The sequence below is a fragment of the Natator depressus genome, chromosome 10 (genome assembly GCF_965152275.1).
Source record: "Natator depressus isolate rNatDep1 chromosome 10, rNatDep2.hap1, whole genome shotgun sequence".
Lineage (NCBI taxonomy): Eukaryota > Metazoa > Chordata > Testudines > Cheloniidae > Natator > Natator depressus.
The window spans coordinates 34,248,883-34,269,300 of record NC_134243.1 but is presented as its reverse complement, the minus strand read 5'-3'; the positions used below and the strand labels follow the sequence as shown (position 1 = coordinate 34,269,300).

The 20,418-nt window shown below is 44.4% G+C and overlaps 1 protein-coding gene across 1 annotated transcript in view; it reads right to left on the bottom strand.

Annotated features, from left to right (window-relative positions):
* DNAAF8 (dynein axonemal assembly factor 8) overlaps positions 1–20,418 on the bottom strand; it is a 154,651-nt gene that overhangs the window by 100,681 nt on the left and 33,552 nt on the right. The window contains exons 10-11 of the mRNA XM_074965705.1: positions 19,203–19,362; positions 1,815–2,009 (exon numbers count right to left, since the gene is read on the bottom strand). Of these exons, the coding sequence (XP_074821806.1) occupies positions 1,815–2,009; positions 19,203–19,362 (355 nt within the window). The remainder of the gene's footprint in view (positions 1–1,814; positions 2,010–19,202; positions 19,363–20,418) is intronic.

Genomic DNA, 20,418 nt, shown 5'->3' with positions numbered 1-20,418 from the left:
TTTTAACGTACAGATTTAATCTGAAATGAGAAGGATATAAAGCCAGCCTGATAATGAACACCAGGTATCAAGCATATCAGTTTATTTCTAGAGACAAAGCTCTGGATTCATAAACCCCTTATTGGCCAAGACAAGAGCTGTAAGGCTCATAAAATCCTGAGGAAGTATGATGAATTTCAGCACACAGATTGCAGTGAGAGACCTTGCTATTCATGGTGGAAAGGAGACAAAAAGGAGCCCTGACAGGGACATAAGAACATAGGAACAGCCATATTGGATGAGACCAATGGCCCATCTAGCCCAGTGTCCTGTCTTCTGACAATAGCCAGTGCCAGGTGCTTCAGAGCGAATGAACAGAACAGGGGCAATTATCAAGAGATCTATCCCCTTTCATCCAGCCCCAGCTTCTGGCAGTCAGAGGCTTAGGAACACCCAGAACATGGGGTTCCATCCCTGACCATCTTGGCTAATAGTCATTGATGGACCAGTCCTCCTTGAACTTATCTAATTCTTTCTTGAACCCAGTTACACTTTTGGTCTTCACAACATCACCTGGCAACAAGTTCCACAGGTTGACTGTGCATTGCATGAAGAAATACTTCCTTTTGTTTGTTTTAAACCTTCTTCCTATTGATTTCATTGGGTGACCCCTAGTTCTTGTGTTATGTGAAGGGGTAAATAACACTTCCCTATTCACTTTCTCCACAGCAGTCATGATTTTATAGACCTCTAACACATCTCCCCTTATTCGTCTCTTTTCCAAGCTGAACAATCCCAGTCTTTTTAATCTCCCCTCATATGGAAGCTGTTCCATACCCGTAATCATTTTTGTTGCCCTTCTTTGTACCTTTTCCAATTCTCATGTATCTTTTTTGAGACGGGGCGACCAGAACTGGATGCAGTATTCCAAGTGCGGGAGTACCATGGATTTATATAGTGGTGTTATGATATTTACTGTCTTTTTGTCTATCCCCTTCCTAATGATTCCTAACATTCTGGAAAATGGAAAACACCAGGAAAGAGATGGCAGCAAGAGGAGGAAGAGGCAGCAGGAGACCTGAGAGCTTGGGCATGGGGGAGAGGAGGGAGAAGGGAGATGCAATGGGAAAAAGACAGGGAGAGCAGCCACAGAAGGGAGTGGCAGCCTGGGCAAGGCCAGATTCCCTGACTTGGATCATGTACCATATGAGATGAAAAAACAGGCAACTTTTGAATTATGAGGCTCTAATTCCCTCTAAGGGCTCTGGTGACTACACAAGCCCCTTACTTTATGTTCCCATGGTTTATGCCATTGCTGGGATCTCTAGATGGATTTATAGACCCTGCTGCTTATTCCATGTGTAACATAAAGCTATTCTTCCAAGTGAGAGAAATGCCTTTAAAAATGCACTCTCAATACAGGGCTCGGGCACATTTCCAACCCCCTGTGTGGAGCAATTGCATCACTGGGAATAGCACTGCCACTGCCTCCACCAAGGGAATTTCTGTAGCAGTTGGCTACTGGGGATTTTTTAAATGTGGAGGGCCAAGATTTCAGTGTTCCTCTGATTTTCATTTTTGTTCCTGTTACATGTTCTTCGCAAACTCAGGGACTGATCCAGCTCCCACTGACCTCAAAGGGAGTCTCTCCAATCACTTCAAGTTGAGCTGGATCGGGACATGATTTTACCTTGTTTGGGTCAGCCATTGTCTGTTGTGGTAGAGGAAGGAGAAGTGTTAAGAGGATGATACATTTTTTTCCCCACCTTGACATTTTTCTGGTGGACAAAATGTGGGGAGCCTGATTCTGTAGCATTTCACACTGTGTAACTCACCAGGGAGAGAAGCCAGGTAACAAGAGCCTGGTAGATGCTGGCTGCTGTCAAGACAGTGTCTGGGAAGCGTCCACTGTGCTGACCACATGTGGCTACCTGTCCACAACTGGCGAGCCAAATCGTCATGAGAAGCATCTCACCGTTAACGCTGTCTGCATTGGGCAACGTGTTAATAGCTGGCAAATAAGAAGCTTCCTGTTGAAGGAGAGTGGGAACATTAAACTAATTTGTATTATGAGGCCTGAAACAGAAAACTATATTGATTTAGATCAATATAACTGGCTGAATGCGACCATTGCAGGTGGCGATAATAAATCTATAGGAACATGCATGTTTACAGCTTCACTTTTACATTTTATCCAAGAGACGGCACCTCTAGCAACCTAACACCTCCTAGCTCCATGCTGGGCATTGATTCTATACTGACCTATAGAGTTCCCAGTGCCACTTCCTGTAGCATGCTGGGCTTTCCTTAGAGCTCTCTCATCCATATCCGGAGTAGGCCTAACACTGCTTAGCCTGTGGAAGCTAATGAGATCACAGCCAGAGGTAGTATGACTGGAGTCATTCAGTATTCATCATCAACCTTAAATGTTAATTACTTATCAGGGAAATGCCCTTGAATCAAGACTGATAAGAGTGATAGAGCTTGTATTACTGTCTGCTCTGCCTAACAAATCTCGCTGATCTATCATGTACATTTAAGTGAACTCTCACCTCATCACCTTGATTATAACTGAGCATTGGTATTTTGTCAATTAGGAGAAGAATCCCTCCCCTGCCCTTTTTTTTTCAAATGCAATTCTCACAATTTTGCATTGGCCATTACCAGTTTTCCGGTAACATGCATTCAGTATGCTCTGAAACTCTGCATCACTTAATTTCTTGCAACCTAAATAAAACACACAGGTAACTTTTAATCTGTCCTCACTGCAGCGTGTGGTGAACTTTACAGTGCAAGCTGAGCACACAATCACAATGGAACTGTGCATTTTCATCCCCAGCTCTCTTGGCGTTGTGTCAGAGCTGGTTATCAATCCCATCGGGCTGAAGCTTAGTGGATACAAGTTTGTTGGCCAAGATGAACAATGTGTTTCCAAGAAAATGGCTCTAATTGGTAAATGATGCTGTTTGTAGATCTTTGCACCTCTTGATAATCTGTACCTTATTCCCTGATAACCAGAAACTTCTATGCTTAAACTTTGTACCATTTTCTTTTTATTTTAACATCATTTTAATAAAATTATTAAATCAGTTCTTGGAAAGGAGAGTTGGCCTTTTTGCAAATTTCCTTTCAACAAGTCCATATATTGGATTGGCCAAAAAGCTCTTGTTGCTCTAATATGGGCAGGTCCTGTTGAGATTTTTAGATGGTTGGATGTTACTGGGCGAGGGGTGGGGTGGCAGAATGGTTCACTGGTAAACAGATCTGAGACCTTTCACCCCTAAGTAGAAGGCTGGACTCCACTCTGGATTGGTAACAAATGAAAGGCTGTTAGGTAAATGCAGTGTATCCAGGGTTATAAAACCATGATCATAGCTGGGACTCTCAGCACAGAGCGAACTCACCTCTCTGTCCTTCTGGGGGTCTCTCCCAGTGACGAGTGAGGCCCATTAGAGGAGGACCTTGTATAGCTGTATCTTTTATGTGGCTAACCAGGAGCTTTTGGATTCCAGGGCTCTCAATCCACCATTAAATTCACAACAATGTTGTGTAAAGATGAGACTAAATGTCAGGTCCTGCTGTGATACAGTCTTCGCAGTGTTAAACAGAGTTCATAGCAGTGAGGACTAAATTAGGGTGTACTTCACACTGAAGAGGAGGAAGGTGGCTTCCTGATTAAAGAAATGAAGATGTATCCTTTATTTGTAGGGACTGTGGATGGAAGAGGTCTTATTCCATACTGGCTGGAGGATTCATAAAACAGTTGCTTGCAGCCAAGTCTAAATTTATCTTTCTATGTCATCCTCCCCGCAGCCTGGATCGTGGGGATTTAACAGGCAATCCCTGATGAGTGGCAAATTACCGACTGCAGAAATTGTCTGCCAAATGATGCATCAGCTGTACATTTGTAAATGTGAACTGATTTCTAGGTACTTTAGCAGCCTTAGCTAATTCCTCTAATGAAGTCTCTATTCTCTCCATGTTAAAATGGCTCCAGCCTTGCATGACCTCTTACAGTACACAGTATTCATGTGCAGAAAAAAGCAAGTGTGCAGAAGGCATTGCCATGTGTCTGTTTTCATAAGCCTGGAAACTGGACAGAGCTGTGCTTTAACCAGCCAGGAAATGCAGTTGTTCCCCTTAGCAATCATGTCCATCTCTCCAATGAAACGCAGGTAACATTCTTTCATGGCTTCCTAATTTCTAGTGGTGGATGAAGACATATCAGAAATGTCAAATGTTTGTTCTTTCCCATTCTTTGGGGAAAGGAAAAAATGATGGCAATACCATCTGTTAGTCAATTTCAAACTACACATTAAATTGTGGAATAAATCCTGCAATCAGCCAGAGAACTGCTTTATCAGTGCAGAATGGAAGCAATGGATAAGAATGAGAAATTGTCTGAATTTCCTGTATTAAACTGGCAGAACATACTGTAATTAAGATGGCAACATTTAATAATGAAAAGAATCATAAGATTGACATTAATGGTCTGAATGGTCTTTCTGTTAATGCACTTTAGCACTGGACTCATACTTGATAACAGGAGTGGTTTTCTGAATATTAACCATTCTGAGGTTACTGAGCTGAGAAATATAACCATGTCAGGATGGTACAGAGACTTTCTGACCTGAACCATGTTTTAGATTGTTGAAATGGATGAGGTATAAATCTCCAAAGTAGATAATTCTAAAGCATTGCCAAAATAAGACTTCAGGAATTCAAGGATCTGAGAAACAGAAGCTTTATTTGCTGCTATCATCCCTTTTACACAGCTCTCCAATTTGGTCCAGGCATTGCATATTGTGTTAGGTTGTTTAAATTGAAAGCAGACATTTCCTTGCTAGGAATAACTCCTTTTCTCTACTATTATTCTCAGGCTCTAGATTGAAAGAGATCGTCTCTCCTGATTGGGAAGTACGATAAGATTTGGATCAGCCATTCTTCCCTCTGTGGGAGCCCTAGAGGGCTAACGCCTGCCTGTGTCTATACAGGTCTATGCAATACAATTATTGCACTGTGAAGGTGCAGGTGGGATCCTGCTGTTGCACACAGCCCTGCTCAGCACAGGACCCAGAGCAGGGGGATATGGTTTTATACAAGCTTCATGTTCCCCCAGTTGTGAGGCCTGGAGGGGCTGGGTCAATCCCAGGTGCAATATACAGCAGCCTTCTCAGGGCTGCTATAACCCAAAGCGCTGATACACAAACTGGGAATAGTTGGAGCATAGCAGTGCTCCATACACATCCCTCTCCCACTGGCCACTTCCTTGATATCCCCCCACGCTGGGGCGATGAAGGGGTGTGGTATAGAGCCAGCTACACTGTCTCTATCGCACTTGAGGACTCACTCACCCCAGGGGAATTCTCAGCTGCCCAGGCAGGGCAGTTTAATGGCTACTTTGTGCCACCAAAGCAGTGCAAAGAGACCAAATCAGAGCCAAGGATCTGGCCGAAGCACTCATTGGCACATATACATTGCTTGTGCTGTTGGCTGTATACCTTGGCAACAGGAGTATGGTTACAAGGTAAACGGATGTTGTTGGCCCCAAATAGAGCATACACTTCCTCTGCTATCTGCAATAAACAAGATGGCTCCATTGCACTAAACAATTGCTCCTGAGGACAGCAACCACATGCAGAGCCTCACTGCAGTGTTACCTTGCTTAACCAGTGATATCCTGTGCTGTCAGAAACCCTCCTTGCTGGATGCTGCCAGTATGTGCCACTGCCCTTGCTGTGCTGTCTTTCTGATGTGTTGCCAGGATCTGGCTCAGCATGGGCTCTCTTGACACCGTTTCTGGAAGCAAGCGTCCTGTTGGCCACTCCTGAGCTACTAGTTATGAGAGAGCTCTCACTCGCTGCCAGTATATTTCTAATCAGACTCTGAGATGTTATGAATGGATCAGAAGGGACTAGTTATCAGCAAACCTCAAAGAACAGCTCTCAAATGTTCTGATGCTCTTCGGAATGATTTCCAAACCACAGGGATACAAAACCAGACTGGAAATCTCACTGTATTTTCCACTTTCAGCTGCTCTGAGAGTCCTCACTCTGATTGTTCTTCCATACCAGCAGATATGACGCAAAAGGGCCTCACTTAGCACATCTTATCTTGAACATCTTTAGGTGAAAATTCCCATTTTCCAGGATCTTGCGCCCAACCAAAATATAACGGGGCCTGATTCTTGTCTCCCTTACATGAGAGTAAATCAGGAGGAACTCCATCAAAGTCAGTGCCGTTATGTTGGTATAAACCAGTAGAAGTGGGAACAGAAGCAGGCCGTTTGATTTTGTTTGCTTTCTAGAATACAAGATGGAGAGCTCCTTTCCTGAGATGGTTATTTATTCTTCTTATTACATTAGCACTGGAGAGGCTGAGCAGGGATCACAGCCCATTGTGCTGTGTGTTACACAAATGTGAAGCAAAAAGAGAGTCCTTGCCCAACAAGCTTATGATCTTGGTTAGTGACAAGATGCAATAAGTGGCTGAAACAAACAAACAGGTCAAATGACTTTGCCAACCATAAAGGCCAGCCTCACCTCTTCCTTCCCTAAGACTGACACAACTTAATAATCTTTATCTCTTTGAAAATAAACAAACATGTATGGAAGAGATTTCTCTGCCCAACACACATTCTAGTGGGTGAACTCGAGGGCTTTACTCTGGGAGAGGTGATACAGTGATCTGAGCAGAGGACTGGGAACCAGGTCCTCGGGTCGTAATCCTGGCTCTAAGCCTGATTCCTTCTGTACACCACTTAACCTCTCTCCCTCCATCTCTCCACCTTTAAAATGGGGATAGCTACCTGACAGGAAGATTAAATAGCTAAGGTCTGTAAAGCACTCTGAAGATGGACAGCACAACATTAAGGAAAAACACTAACATTTCATCTCTTTCCTTCCTTTACACATTCCAGAAACAGAACTATTTTGAAGCCATTATTGGCTGGGCAGCCCAAATAACACCTGGCTCCCTTATAGTGCTTTGCATCTGGAGTTCTCAATGCACTATTCAAGCAAGGTCAGTAGCATCACCATTCCTATTTTACAGATAGGGAAACTGAGGAGCACAGGTTGGGGAAATGACATGCCTAAGGTCACCCAGCAGGCCAGTGGCAGAGCTGGGAATAAAATCCCTGTGTCCTGAGACCCAGTTGAGTGTCCTATTCACTAGGCCCCACTGCCTCCTGAAGCATATACTGTGTTTAAATACTTCTCTTCTTCCATTTCTAACATGGCATCAGGCCAACACTATACGCGACTTGAAATACACCCTCAACCCTGGGTATAGTTTAATATTTGTAGCTTTCACAAGCACATTTTCCTGTTGAGTATATATATAGACAGCCTTCCCTTGTTGCTCTGTGAGAGACTCACATAAACAAAGGGGGATAGTGATTGACTATATGATCTACTCACATGGCCCCCAAAACTGGATACCTGAGCAGCTCACAATCTTTAATGTCTTTATCCTCGCAACACACCTGTGAGGAAGGGAAGGGCTATCCTCCCCATTGGACAGATGGGGAATTTATGTTTGCTCAAGGTCACTCAGGGAGTCTGTGGAAGAGCAGGGTGAACCTGGCTCTCTAGAGAGGGAAACAAGGAAACTAAAGGGCTGTCAAATGCAAGAAGTAAACACGGGTGAAAAAAAAAAAGGACATTTTCCCCTTGATCTCTGTAGTCATAGGACCAGCTCCTCTCTTGCAGTAAGGCCATGAAGCAGGGGCACCTGCCTTCGGGAGGATCACCCTCATGCAAAGTGTCTGAGGCTCCCATCCCGCTGCAGAAAGCGGGCATGGTCAAGATCCCCTGCACTGCACCATTTTGACCCCTTGGGCTGTTAGCAGCAATGCTGTAACTTATGCTGAAGTCCCAGCCCTGCACACAGCCATCTCCAGGATTGGGGGAGAGCAAAGGGGAGCTGGTCCATTATCTAGTTACGTAATACTTGTAGTGATGGCAAGTAAAACACTTGCACAGAGGGGTCTGATTTTTAAGCTGATGGGGTCCTTGCAAGAAAGGCCAACCTGCTGTGAAGGGCAGGGCATTAAAGATGGAATGAGAGGGTGTGGCCATTGTACACACGGCCCTCCCTGTACCAATCACAGAGGGCTAGCTGGGTAAATGGGCCACCTTTAAAATGATGCTCCTCCAAGACAATATGGGCTCAATCCAGAAAGGTGTGGAACACTGCGGTGTGGTGCCAAGTGCCCTCAACTCCCACTGGTTTCACTGGGACCTGAGAGCACTCAGCACTTTGCCAGATCAAGCCTTCTCTTGTTTTCATCTGCGAGGGCCAATCTGTTGTTGTATTGATTTTTCCAACATGTCTTGTCTTACTTAGGCTGTAAGCTCTTCAGGGCAGGGGATATGACTTATCTCTGCACCTGATCCCAGAAGTGCTGAGCACCTGTAATTGCCAGTAACTTCTGAGGAAGTTGCAGGTGCTCACCGTGCAGCCTTACACAGCTACATACTTTTTAAAATAATCATAATTGCAGGATTTTTCCACTTTAAAACCTCAACTAGACCATTTGAAATTCCTACAAACAGTGCTGCTGTTGCGTATAGGGCTTCTCTAGTTGACATGAAGATTTGTATTATGGTAGCACCTAGTGGTCCCAATCAAGATCACCACTGTACAAAAACCATAGCCCATACTGCTTCCAGCATCAAAAAAAGAAGTCACTGGCAAAAGAACTTGGCTCTTTGGACTCCCAGTTCTGTGCTCTAACCACTAGAATCTCTCCTGATTCACTATAAGTAGTGGGGTGACTACGCTCAGGCACAAAAACACAGGGCAGGTTCAGCCTCCCTTTGTCGGCAAGTAGTTCCACAGGTCCCAGTTTGAGCAGAGAATCAGAGATCTGAGTTCTATTCTGATCTCAGTGAAGCAAGAGGTCCTTCTCAGTGGAAGTAAAGGTGATAGATTCTGGCCCATAGGTAACACAGACTTCTGCCAGCTTATCAAAGAGCAACTGCCTTATGCAGACATAATTTCCTCCTCATCTGCCCCCTTGTAGATGGGAGATAGGGGTTAGCTAATTAACATTTTGCTTTATTGCCTGCTCTTCAGATCTATCTTGACAATTCTGCTAATGTGAATGGAAAAGTATTTAGGGGCCTCTACTGGCAGCAAGCTCTGTGTATACAATTCTGGAAACTATATTCATTTCACTTATATTAACCTTTCCCTTAAGCAAAAGCAACAAATGTTTCCATCTGTCAAGATCCGCCATAAGTATATTCAATAATGGACCAAAACTCATTTTAATCACTCCCAAGATGGGCCAAGGAATATCAAGGACTAAATATTTCATATCTTTCTAGGGCCATTTCAAATTCCACTTAGAGAAAATGGGACTGAAAACAATCACAGCCCGGGAAAGACATCAGATTTCACCCACTTTATGCCATGGATGGAAAGTGGTATAGACAAAGCCAGGGGCTTCTGCAAAGGCATTCAACTGGCAAGGCTCAAGATTCAGAGGGCAACCTTCCTCTCCAAACCTGCCACCTGCTGTTCTACCATGGCACAAGGGGGTGGGCTAAGTCCTATGTGTGGAGGCCAATGGAGGATGTGTCTGGAATGGGTGGGAAGTGTTATCGCCACATAGATCTGGGTCAGCACAAAGCGGCTTGTACCCCAAACCAAGCGGCATGGATGTATATGCAAAATACATGTCACTCTCATTTCAACCTGTTTTCCGTGGGATGGGGACCCCAGAACATGCCCTGGAAGCTGTGCTGCTGCAGCATTGTGTGAACTGGTGCAGACAAAAAGGTCAGTTACAAGAAGAATCTAGGGTAAAGTTCTCTTGTGAACTGGGGACCCCTGCATTCTTTACTGTCTGCCCTTCTCTATGCTAGTGCACCCCTATAGTATTAGCATCAAGGGGCTCTTGCACCAGCACAGGATGGAACTGTGTACTCGTCTGATTATGTAAGCAGGGCTACACACCTTGCAAAAGAATAATTATGGAAGCCACTTCCCAGGAGTCCAAAAGCCAAAACTAATTTGCATAGACATCTACAACCCAGTTCAGGAGTTGGTGTCAGCATGTATTCGCCCAACGATGCATTGAAACCTGTGCCAGTGAACACTACATCCTCTTCCTAACCTTACCACTTGGTGTCTCATTTGACTTTCCTCTCTTTTTCCTTTCTTGCCTTCCCATCTGCCACGTTCTCTTTGCCCTCCTCTCTGCCTTCTCTCCCCTTCCTACTAGACTTCCTCTCTTTTTTTAGTCCCTCCTCATTGTTCCGCCTTCTGCCCTGCCTTTCCACCTCTGCCCTTCCATTTAAACCCCTTCCCTTCTTTCTCTATTTGCCCCCGTTCCCCATTCTCCTCCATACACATCCCAGGGCTACGGGATGAAACATGGCATCTCTCCACAAGGGCCAGGCCAATCAGAACCTAAGAATGAGGATAGTGCGATGGACAGAAACAAGGCTCTGCTCTGCTCTCCCAGGCTCCAGCTGGCAAATTTGCTCTTTTCACAGGCCTCACTACCCAGCAGGGAACAGACCTCACTTCTCTCCCAGCGGATCACTGGCTGGCAGGGGCAGAGGACTTTCAAGTGAATGTTCCATTAAGCGTTCTCTCACCAGCACCTTTCCCCACTCAAAGCAGCAGCCAGCTACCCTGCAGCCTTGAATTGATACAGTGATTCTGTTTTTCAGAGTATGTCTTTGAATGGGTTCAGGGCTGCAAGCCCCGAAAAAAGACAATCTTCAACTCAAAGTTACAGAAGCAGGGATGGCAGTGAAAAAATTCTACTTGTGCCCCACTTGCCATGCCCCTGTTCAGTCACGCTCGGCTCCCGTTCCCCCTCTCTCCTGATAGCTGCTGCCCTCTGTTTCTCCTCCCTTCCCCTAATAGCTCACTTTGAACCCTGAGGTATAACTAAGAGATGCAGGATGAAATTAATGTAAGCAGAGTGTGAATGAATTCCTCCCTGACATCTAGCTGGGAGGTGGAGAGACTTCAGGAGTAAACTGTATTTACATGAACACACCTGCTCTGCCAAGATATCCAGCAGATAGAACCGTGTTGCTCAAAGTGATCAACTTTGGCTGGTGTTGGGTTACAAACTACTTTAGTACTGAATGTAGGAGTAATGAAATGTTGTTATCAATGTTGTTGTCTTGTATGAATAAAAGAGAGCAGAACTGTGTTTAACCTGTCCCAAATGAGGGGGTCACTGTTAATAGAAAGGACCTTGTTAAGCCAGGGGTTCAAATGTCAGACCTCTGTGAAAGTAAGAGGGGTGGGGACAGGTGTCCCAGCCAGGAGGTGTGGACTCTCCCTAAGGGTCCCAGGTCTGGTTTAACCTGTTCCTCCCCACTGTTTAAAGATAGAGCCAAATAGGTTTCATTAGGAGCCATTTAGTTCTGCCCAGCCTGATGAGAACTAAAAATCACTAAGGGCTAGTCTACACTGGCAACGTTAAAGTGCTGCTGCGGAGGTGCTTTAACGTGGCTTGTGTAGTTGCAGCAGAGCGCTGGGAGAGCTCTCTCCCAGCACTCTAAAAAAACCACTTCCACGAGGGGCATAGCTACCCTCCACGAGGGGTATAGGCACACTCCCAGCACTGGAGCACTGTCTATACTGGTGCTTTACAGTGCTGAAACTTGCTGCGCCCAGGGGGATGTTTTTTCACACCCCTTAGCAAGAAAGTTGCAGCACTGTAAAGTGCCAGTGTAGACAAGCCCTAAGAAACTGATCTACAGAAGTCACAGCAGAGAGGCAGGTGGCAGCAGAAGGTAACTGACAGGCAGCCAGCGAAAGTGACAAGCAGTCGGCTGGCAGGGTGGCCAGGCAACAAAGAACCATGGCTGGCCAGGTGGCTAGTGGAGAGGAACCGTGGCTGGTGGGGTAGGCAGCCAGATCATGTGCTCAGATGGCAGAGCAAGTAAGGTGCCTTCTTCCCTGGGTGGGAGGTGAACTCACACAGATGCACCTCTGAACCCTGGGTCCTCACTGACCAAGGACAACCACTGTGAGTGGGTTATGGTGAGGGAGCAGAGGAGGACACAGTAAAGGAACTTTTGGTTGTAGAACTCAAGAATATGAGGCAGAAGTCTCTGCCCCATGCACACTGGGGTGGGTGTCCTGCTCACAGTTTTATGATTATGAATCCTGCTTGTGGCATTTTCCCTAATTAACGTTGGGTGACTTCCCTCCTTTCATTAAAAGTTTATTTTCTACACTCAGACTCTGTGCTTGTGAGTGGGGAAGTATTGCCTCTCAGAGGCGCCCAGGGGTGGTGTATAATTTTCTCAGGTTACTGGGTGGGGGCTTGAGCCAGTTCTGTGTTGTACTGTTGGAAAGGAACCCTTACATATTGAACCCGGCCCTGGTTGCTGCCGGCTCCACCTGGCAGAAGGATTATATTAAGATAAGGAAATCAAGGACTGACAATCAGGCACAGCTTCCTAATGGTGAGAACAAGCTGACTGTGCATAGTGTCCCAAGCAATGGCGCTCTCACCCTTCCTTAAGTGACCTAACAAAGCACTGGAGAAGGTACTGTAGGGAGCACCCAGAATCGTCAGCTCTGCACATGTAACTGGCTGTTGCTTTGAATGTGGAAAACCAGAGACAGAGGAAGAATAGTGCAGTGAGTCAGGTTGCTTGCCTGGGTCCAGGGAGACCTAAATTCAGTTCCTGCTCCACTTCAGATTTCCTATATGACCTCAGAAAAGTCATTTGGTCTCTCTGCTTCAGTTTTCCATTTATGAAATGGGAATACAGGACTTCTTCACCTCACCTGGGTGTCATGAGGAGGAATTTGTTAAAAATTGTGTGGTGCTAAAATACCATGGCAATGGGAACCATAAATGTATAGTAGATTAATAGCAGTGCTGATATTAGTAACTTCTGCTTAATGGCAACACATTGCTGGGAACCAATCCCGTTCCATTCACAGCAGGATTAATGGGATTTGGATATTGGAAAAGGTATGCCACTTATTAGCAACGTCTTTTTTTGGCCTGTGGGCAGGTTTGCAAGTCTGCAGCAAGGGAAGAAAGTGCTAGGATGTACCTTCTCTGGCTGCAGCCCTGCAAACCTGCCTGTGCACAGGGAGTGCACAGGTGGTAAGGGACTGTAGGCTAGGAGGCAAGGCTGTGGGCTGGGCAGTAGCAGGGAAGGTGGCTGCAGCCCAGCTGTTGGAGATGCATGGCACCTCTCCCTACCCTTTCTGGGCTGTGCCCTGCCAAGCGACTGCATACACAGAAAGAAGCATTGGAATGTGCCTGAGCCCAGATCCATGGAGAGCACAGGGAGAGGTATGGTGCAGCCTCTGGGGCCTCCAGCCTCCCTGCTCACCATAGAAAGCCTCAGCATCCAGGCTGCAGTCCCCCGCCAGAGGTAGGTTTGCAGGCTGCAGCCAAGGAAGGCATGCCCCAGTGTTTCCTTTCCCAGATGTATCCTCATAACCCTGCCTTCTGCTTATTAGCAACTGCTGGATAATAGCAACTTTTTGCTGACAACCAAAGGGTTCTAATAAGTGGAATCTACTGTATCTAACATAAGAGAATCCTTCAGGGGATGGACTAGCTGGCTACACTGATCTTTTCGACCTGCAATTTCAGTGATCTCCAGCTAGGTTCAGAGTTAAATTCCCATTGAGATAAATCAAGAAGTTCACAGTTTTCTTAGGACTGATCCAACCCCCAATGAAAACCATGGGACTCTTTCCTTTGGCTTCGATGCACATTAGGTCAGGCCTTAAAGCTCCAGTTTCAGGCTGTTTGTTGGCAGACTCAAGATGACAACACTGCACCAGCTCCTACTTGAAAGACTCCATAGAAGGCAGAAAGGTTAGAATCTTAATTTTTTTAATAAATCAAAGCTTATATTCTATAGAAATGGAATGGACTGCTGGCAGCCTGAAAGAAACTCTCCGTCCCATGGGTCCTGGACTGTGACCAGCTAGTGTAATACATGTATTATATTACGACCTGCACAGCACCCTACTGAAAATCAATGGATTTAAGGCTCTTAAGCTCCTAAGTCCCTCTTGACAATGAGATGTAGGCTCCTCAATCAGTTGGGCATTGCAATGCTGAGCACAGCAATGCCTAAATACCTGTAAAAGTTGGGGCCTTAGTGTTTTGAAATGATAATTGAGTGCACTCTGGTTGAGGCGAGTGTCACCTCAGCAGTATTTCTGCAAAACCCGGTCAAATAACACATTAAAGCAGACCGCTGGTGATTATTTTCAGCTCAGATACCATGGTGATGGGTGCGGTATAAGAACCTTTGACAGGAGTCAGTTGGATAATGAGATGTTAAAGGTCTTCTTGACTTGTTTTAATGCATGGACCGACAGTTTACCAGTCTTCACACTCCCATAACTCGCATTACTGTATGAACCCGAAGAGGAATACAGCTAACTACACAGCAGTCTTTGCAGCTAGTTATCTTTACAGCCAAAACTTTAAGGCCAGGATTCTCTGCTTTGCCAGTTATGGCTTGCTGAATCTCAAGGGTGCAATCCTGAGCCCTGGCATAGGTTAGAGTAGCCTGTGGACTTCTCTAGATCTTATTGCCCATGGTCCCTAAGGGATTATAAATCAGATGAACACAGCTGGAGCACTGCATAAAAAATAATAATAAGCTGGCAGAAGAGCCAGATACACTGGCACTGCACCAGCTAACAGTTCCCCCACACCGAAGGAATTCTCAGCTGGCCAGATCCAGCTTGTTTCTAGCCTCTTTTTGCTGACAGCACAAGAGAGAATATAGCCTTAAAGTTCTTGCACAATAGAATTTACTACATCATCTTTAATTAACTTATCTTATTTTTAAGCCATTCTGGAGTTAGGGCAGTAGTAATTAATTTATTTTTTTCATTAAATAAGAGAGATTTTAGTCTTGTTTCAGACAATTGGCAAATATTTTATTAGACAAAAGAGAAGTATTCAGGGGCCATCTGGTGGCTGTTTGATGTATCACTGCTACGTATAATCCCAGCATAACCAGAGCAAAGAAATCTCATGGGAATCTGAAGAGTATGCACAGGCCAAGTTCAGCACAGGAAGCAGCTTGGACCATTTTTACATAGATGTGTTTCTGAACATAATCACACTTTAAATTAAAAAACTATGTTAAAATAACATTAAGGGCTAAATTCTGCATTCAGTTATTCCAGAATCACATTGGTGTGAGTTATACATCAACGGTGTAAATGAAAACAGAATTGGGCCACGAGGATCTACTTGAAACCTACAAAGTCTGATTTAGAGACACAGGAACTCAAAAATCGCACTTCAGTAGGAAAATGTTTCAGCTACTATTCCTACAAGCAGTCACATCAGATACAATACAAAAGAATTATTTTGTTCTATTTTTGTTTGTTTACTTTGTGCATTTGACAGTTTTGCACACAATCAGTTTCACCTAGGTGAAAGGCCTTCTGCACCAGTTAAGAGGGGGTGAATTTTATCTTCTTGCCCTGTTTAGTCATGTAGGGCCTGATCTGGAAAAAAGACTGTACCCAGATGAGTAGCTTACTCACATGAGTAAAGTTACTCATCTGTGCAAATCTTTGAGGGATCAGGCTCTTAGTTCATTTTTTGTTGTTGTTGTTTTTTAAAAAAAGGAGAATATCATTCAAGAGCACTGAAGTTGCCAGGCTTCTCAGGGGTAGCTGGTATAGAAAGGGAGGATGGTCCAGAGGTTAGGTTGCTAGTTTGGGACTCTGGACACCCAGGTTCAATGACCTGCAGTGTGACCTTGAGCAAACCACTTCATCTCTGTGTCCCAGTCCCCCACCCCAGAGGTGTTGCAAGGACAACCGCATTAAAGAGCATGATGCAGTCAGATACTATGGCAATGGGACCATATAAGTACCTTAGCTAGATTGGTGAAAGATCAGAAACTTCATTTTTGAAAAATTGTCTGATTTCAGGCTTTCACTCTGTCTTTAACTCAAGTAGTTCAGTAGTTCAAGGCTTTTTGCTTATATTTCGGGCCAAACTCTACTTTCAGTCACACTGTGTAAAGCAAGAGTAACTTTCACTGAATTTGGCCCATTATAGGTAATGCAATATGTTTAGTCACAAGGGCTACATTCAGCTATGACATTATTGGCAGGTAAGTTCCATGTCAGGCGTCTGATCATGCTCTCACTGACATCCATGACAGCTTGGCCACAGAATCCAATGGAAGCAGGAGTGCAAGTCAGTCAGAAAGAGGTGCGATAGCATGAATGGTACTGATTTGACACTAGGGGGTATGTCTACCCTGCATCTGGGAGCAAGCCTCCCAATCCGGGTCCACATACTTGTGCTAGTGGGACTTTCACTAGCCTGCTAAAAATAGTTGTGTTGCAACGTCTGGCGCAAGCCCCACTAACACAAGCCTGTGGGCCCAGGCTGGGAGACTGGCTCCCAGATGCAGGGTCGACATACCCTAGGAGAGTATGCAAGATAAGTAACCTTAAAAGGCAGGTGCCGCTACTTTATCTTACATGTTCTTTTTAATTGGTTTACCTGCAACCAACATCCCTTCTCCACCACTGCACATAAGTTACACTTGTTTTTGTCCATCTACTGAAACCAAATCTGTGCAATTTATACTACGTTATTGCTTAAACCCCACATGTACCTTACAGAACTGTTTATGTCCCCACTTAGTTAGATGAAATGTTCATGAAAGTCTACTTATGCCAGGTCCGAATCTGGCCCAATGGAACAAGGGTAAAATTTTCAAACATGCCTATGTCCTTATGACTTAGGAGCCTAAGTCCCATTTTAAAAAGTGATCTAGGTATTTTGCAGTCTACATCTCAGTGAAAGTCAATAGGACTCAAACTCCTAAGTGTCAAAGTCATTTTTGAAAATTGGACTTAGAGGCAGATTTTTAAAGGTGTTTAGGCACCGAACGATGCAGATAGGTGCCTAGTGAGATTTTCAAAACATCCATTGAAATCAATGAGAATTTGGCACCTAAATGTTTTGAAAATCTCACTAAGCACCTATCTGCATCTTTAGGCGCCTAATTACCTTTGAAAGTCTGGTCCTTACTCTCATAAGTCACTTACGCATTTTTGAAAATGTTATCCCAGATCTAATGATTCTCATTTATGCTATTGCCACCCCGCTGAAAGCAGAAACTGTGAACAGAGTTTGACTGAATTAGGTTAAGCTAAGGTGACAGTGATGAAATTAAGTCTGAATTTCGTCGCTTTCAAGAGTTGAAATAAGACCTTTTATGTAATTGTCACAGAGTTTATAAAAACTGTGTATTACTTTCTAACAACCTCTGTGAAGGGATTCTGAGCTTCTGTAATTGTTATTCAATTCAATTACTGATGTACATTAGGATGGTCAGGAGTCCCATGTTCCAAATCTGAATGTCTATCACTGCCAAAAAAAGTATGTAGAAAACAAATTTGATAGTGTGCTACCCTGTCAGAGACTCCAGTTTGTTCTTTGAATATATATATATAAATAAAATTGGTCTTAGATATTTTCATTTCCAAATCGCTGAGCAACACAGCTGCCAAATTATAGCTTCTTCAGTTTCAGATGTCAAAACATTCTCAGTTTTTCTGCTTCTGTCTGTGCAAATAAAAAAAGAAAGAAGATAGAAAAAACTGTTCTAATTTGAAGCCCAGAAATACTGCTAACTGTCAAAGTGAATTTCAAATAACCCTAAAAAGGACGGTTATATCTGATGGATTATATTGACATATTTTTTGTTTCTCTTTTTAATTTTAATAATGGATTTTCACGAACAAGAATTGGATAGAAGCTGCCCACAGAGTGCGTTCAGTGTGGGCTGTTGTCTTGTTGGCTACACCACAGTGCATCGTGAATTTAGTTATAGTTGGGAGACTGGGTAATTTATTAAATTAGCATTGGATTAAGGAGTCTTTTACGTTTATTACATGGGTTCAAATCTAACAAAGGTTGGTAGTGATCAAAATATATCGCATCCTGACAATTGTTTGGTGCAATATAAGAAATTAGTTGGTGGGACTCAATCTATTTCCAAATGAACAAGTGCCCACATCTTAACCAGCAGCAACAGGAGCTCATTAACAGTTTCTGACATGCCACAAACTCAACAGCTTTGCAGACTCTACTAGACTACAGATGAGAAACCCTTATAAAAGGTCCCTCTAGAACAAGAATTAAGTCTCTTAGCGGAATGTTATGTGAGAACTGTGCACTGCATTGCTCTTGCTGATCTCCTCTATAAACACAGAGGACTTCAGCTGGCAGGATTGTCAATCCAACACCTTTCATCAGTGGTAAATCCAATGTTTTAAAAATGAATATTTAAGATGCAGAAATCCAATAAAGTCACATTTGTTTACAAATTAGCAAACTTGAATGGACCATCCCCTGTCAAGTGCATTTAGACCACAAGATTTTAGCACTAAGTAAAATGTTTTCTACTGTTGCTAAGCCAAAGTGATTGCTACCAACGGACCTGAAGCAAATGTAGGGGGAAATCCTACTCCCCACCACCCTCTGTGGGGATGGAGGGCACTGCTAGGAGCAAAATCAGTGCAGTGAGATATCAGGACTAAATATGTAGATCTTGTGGAAATGAGACATGATCCCCTTCTCTAAGCCTTGTTTTAGGCTTCAGAGAGTTCAAATGGCTTTGTGATCCCTTAAGAACACTGTCGGCAGATCAAACACTGCAAGGAAAGAAACTAACTAAAATCACAATCCTCCTTTCACACCTGCTACCTATCCAGATGTGGGTACAGTACTGAGAGCCAAGACGCTGGGGACAGGAGGCCAAATCGAAGCTAGGAACTTATTTAAAACCATAAAAATAAACTTTTTGTTTTTTAAAAAAGCTACGAGAACTCTGGGTGAAATCCCGGCCCTACTAAAGTTAGTGGCAAAACTCCCATTGACTTCAACGTAGCCAGGATTTCACCCCACATCCCCAGCAGTGGGAGCTCCTTTGGGAAATGCAGAAGGTGTTCTCCACAGGCACAGGTCCGGCGGTGGAAGCAGGTGCGTAAGTAAGAGAGAATAACTCTCAAGATTGCTCTTATGGCCAGGAATGGCAGAACCATGAAGCTAGCCCATGAAAACAGAGATGTAACACAACCTTAAAGTATTAGAATGAAAAGGTCTTTTGGACTTTGAGGTCATGGCTAGATTCCCCCAGAATTTTCAAAACGGGGTCAGCAAGAAGCAAAACACTGTAAAAGGAGCATTTCTATGCTGAGCTACTAACCGGGTGAAACAAAACAGGAGTTTTCTCTGCCATGGGCTGCTTTCCAGTGACCGACTGTTGAGGCTGCAATCGCTCCAGCTGCTCCTGGAGTCTCTGTCTCCTGTGCTTCTCTTTCATCTGCTCTTCCTTTAGGGACAGCTCTCTCGGGCTTTCTTCTGCCCTGCAAAATATAACATACAGATCCTCCTACATTTTATTCTAACTCAGGGGTCTCAGCTCCCTGTTTATACTCACCCTACTTAGATATGCACCCAAATCCTTCAGGTGATTCCTTGTGGCTCCTCAGACATGACACTGTATACTGGAGGCACGATGTGAACTGGTGCAATGGTTTTAGGGGGCCCTTCTGATACCTGAGGAGGACCCATGTGAAATGACTGGGCAAAACTGTGTAAAAACAACACTAGAAACAGGGAATGGGAACAGGCACAGACCCAGGTTAAGTGCTGGCAAACTGCTTGGAGGCTGGAATATGCTGGTAAGATGGCAGCAGTCTGCCTAAGCTTGTTCCTGATTTTTCCCCCTTTTTCCCCTCACCAAAATTCCCTGATGGATCCCTAAAGCCTCCTCTTCCTCTCTTCTCCCACCTTTTACAACAGACTTTCCACTGTGCCACATCCTGCTGTGTTCAGGGGGCTGGGGGTGTTAACTGCTGTTTCCAAACTTAATATCATGCCTGATCTCTTTACAGCACCTCTCCCAAGCTCTAGGTGCTCTCACATCACAATGTCCAACGCAAAAACTGACGATCCCTGTGATCTGTCCCTACCAGCCACTCTAATAATTACCAAATAACCCAGCCTCTAGCCGCCCTCATATCCTCCAGCTTAAAACCTCCACAGATGCCTGATATCTTTGTGAAAGACAAGATGGGTGAGGTTATATCTTTTATTGGACCCACTTCTGTTGGTGAGAGGGACGAGCTTTGGAGCTCTTCTTCAGGTTCCTTGTGGCATGCTCAAAAGTAAACAAATCTGGGTTCTGCCAGACCAAACAAAGGCACATGCTCCATTGCTAAGGATCTCTCAGAGAAAACACCCTGCAACCAGCCTCCTGTTAGCTCAAGAGCTTTGGTCATTGGCAATGGTGGCAACTTAATGCTGGGAGAGAGGCAGTCTCTGGGACAGGCAGGTATGAGACATTTAGGGGTTCATAGGTCAAAATCAACACCGAGAACTTCACCATGACAATATCATGCAGCCTGGGCAGGCTATGG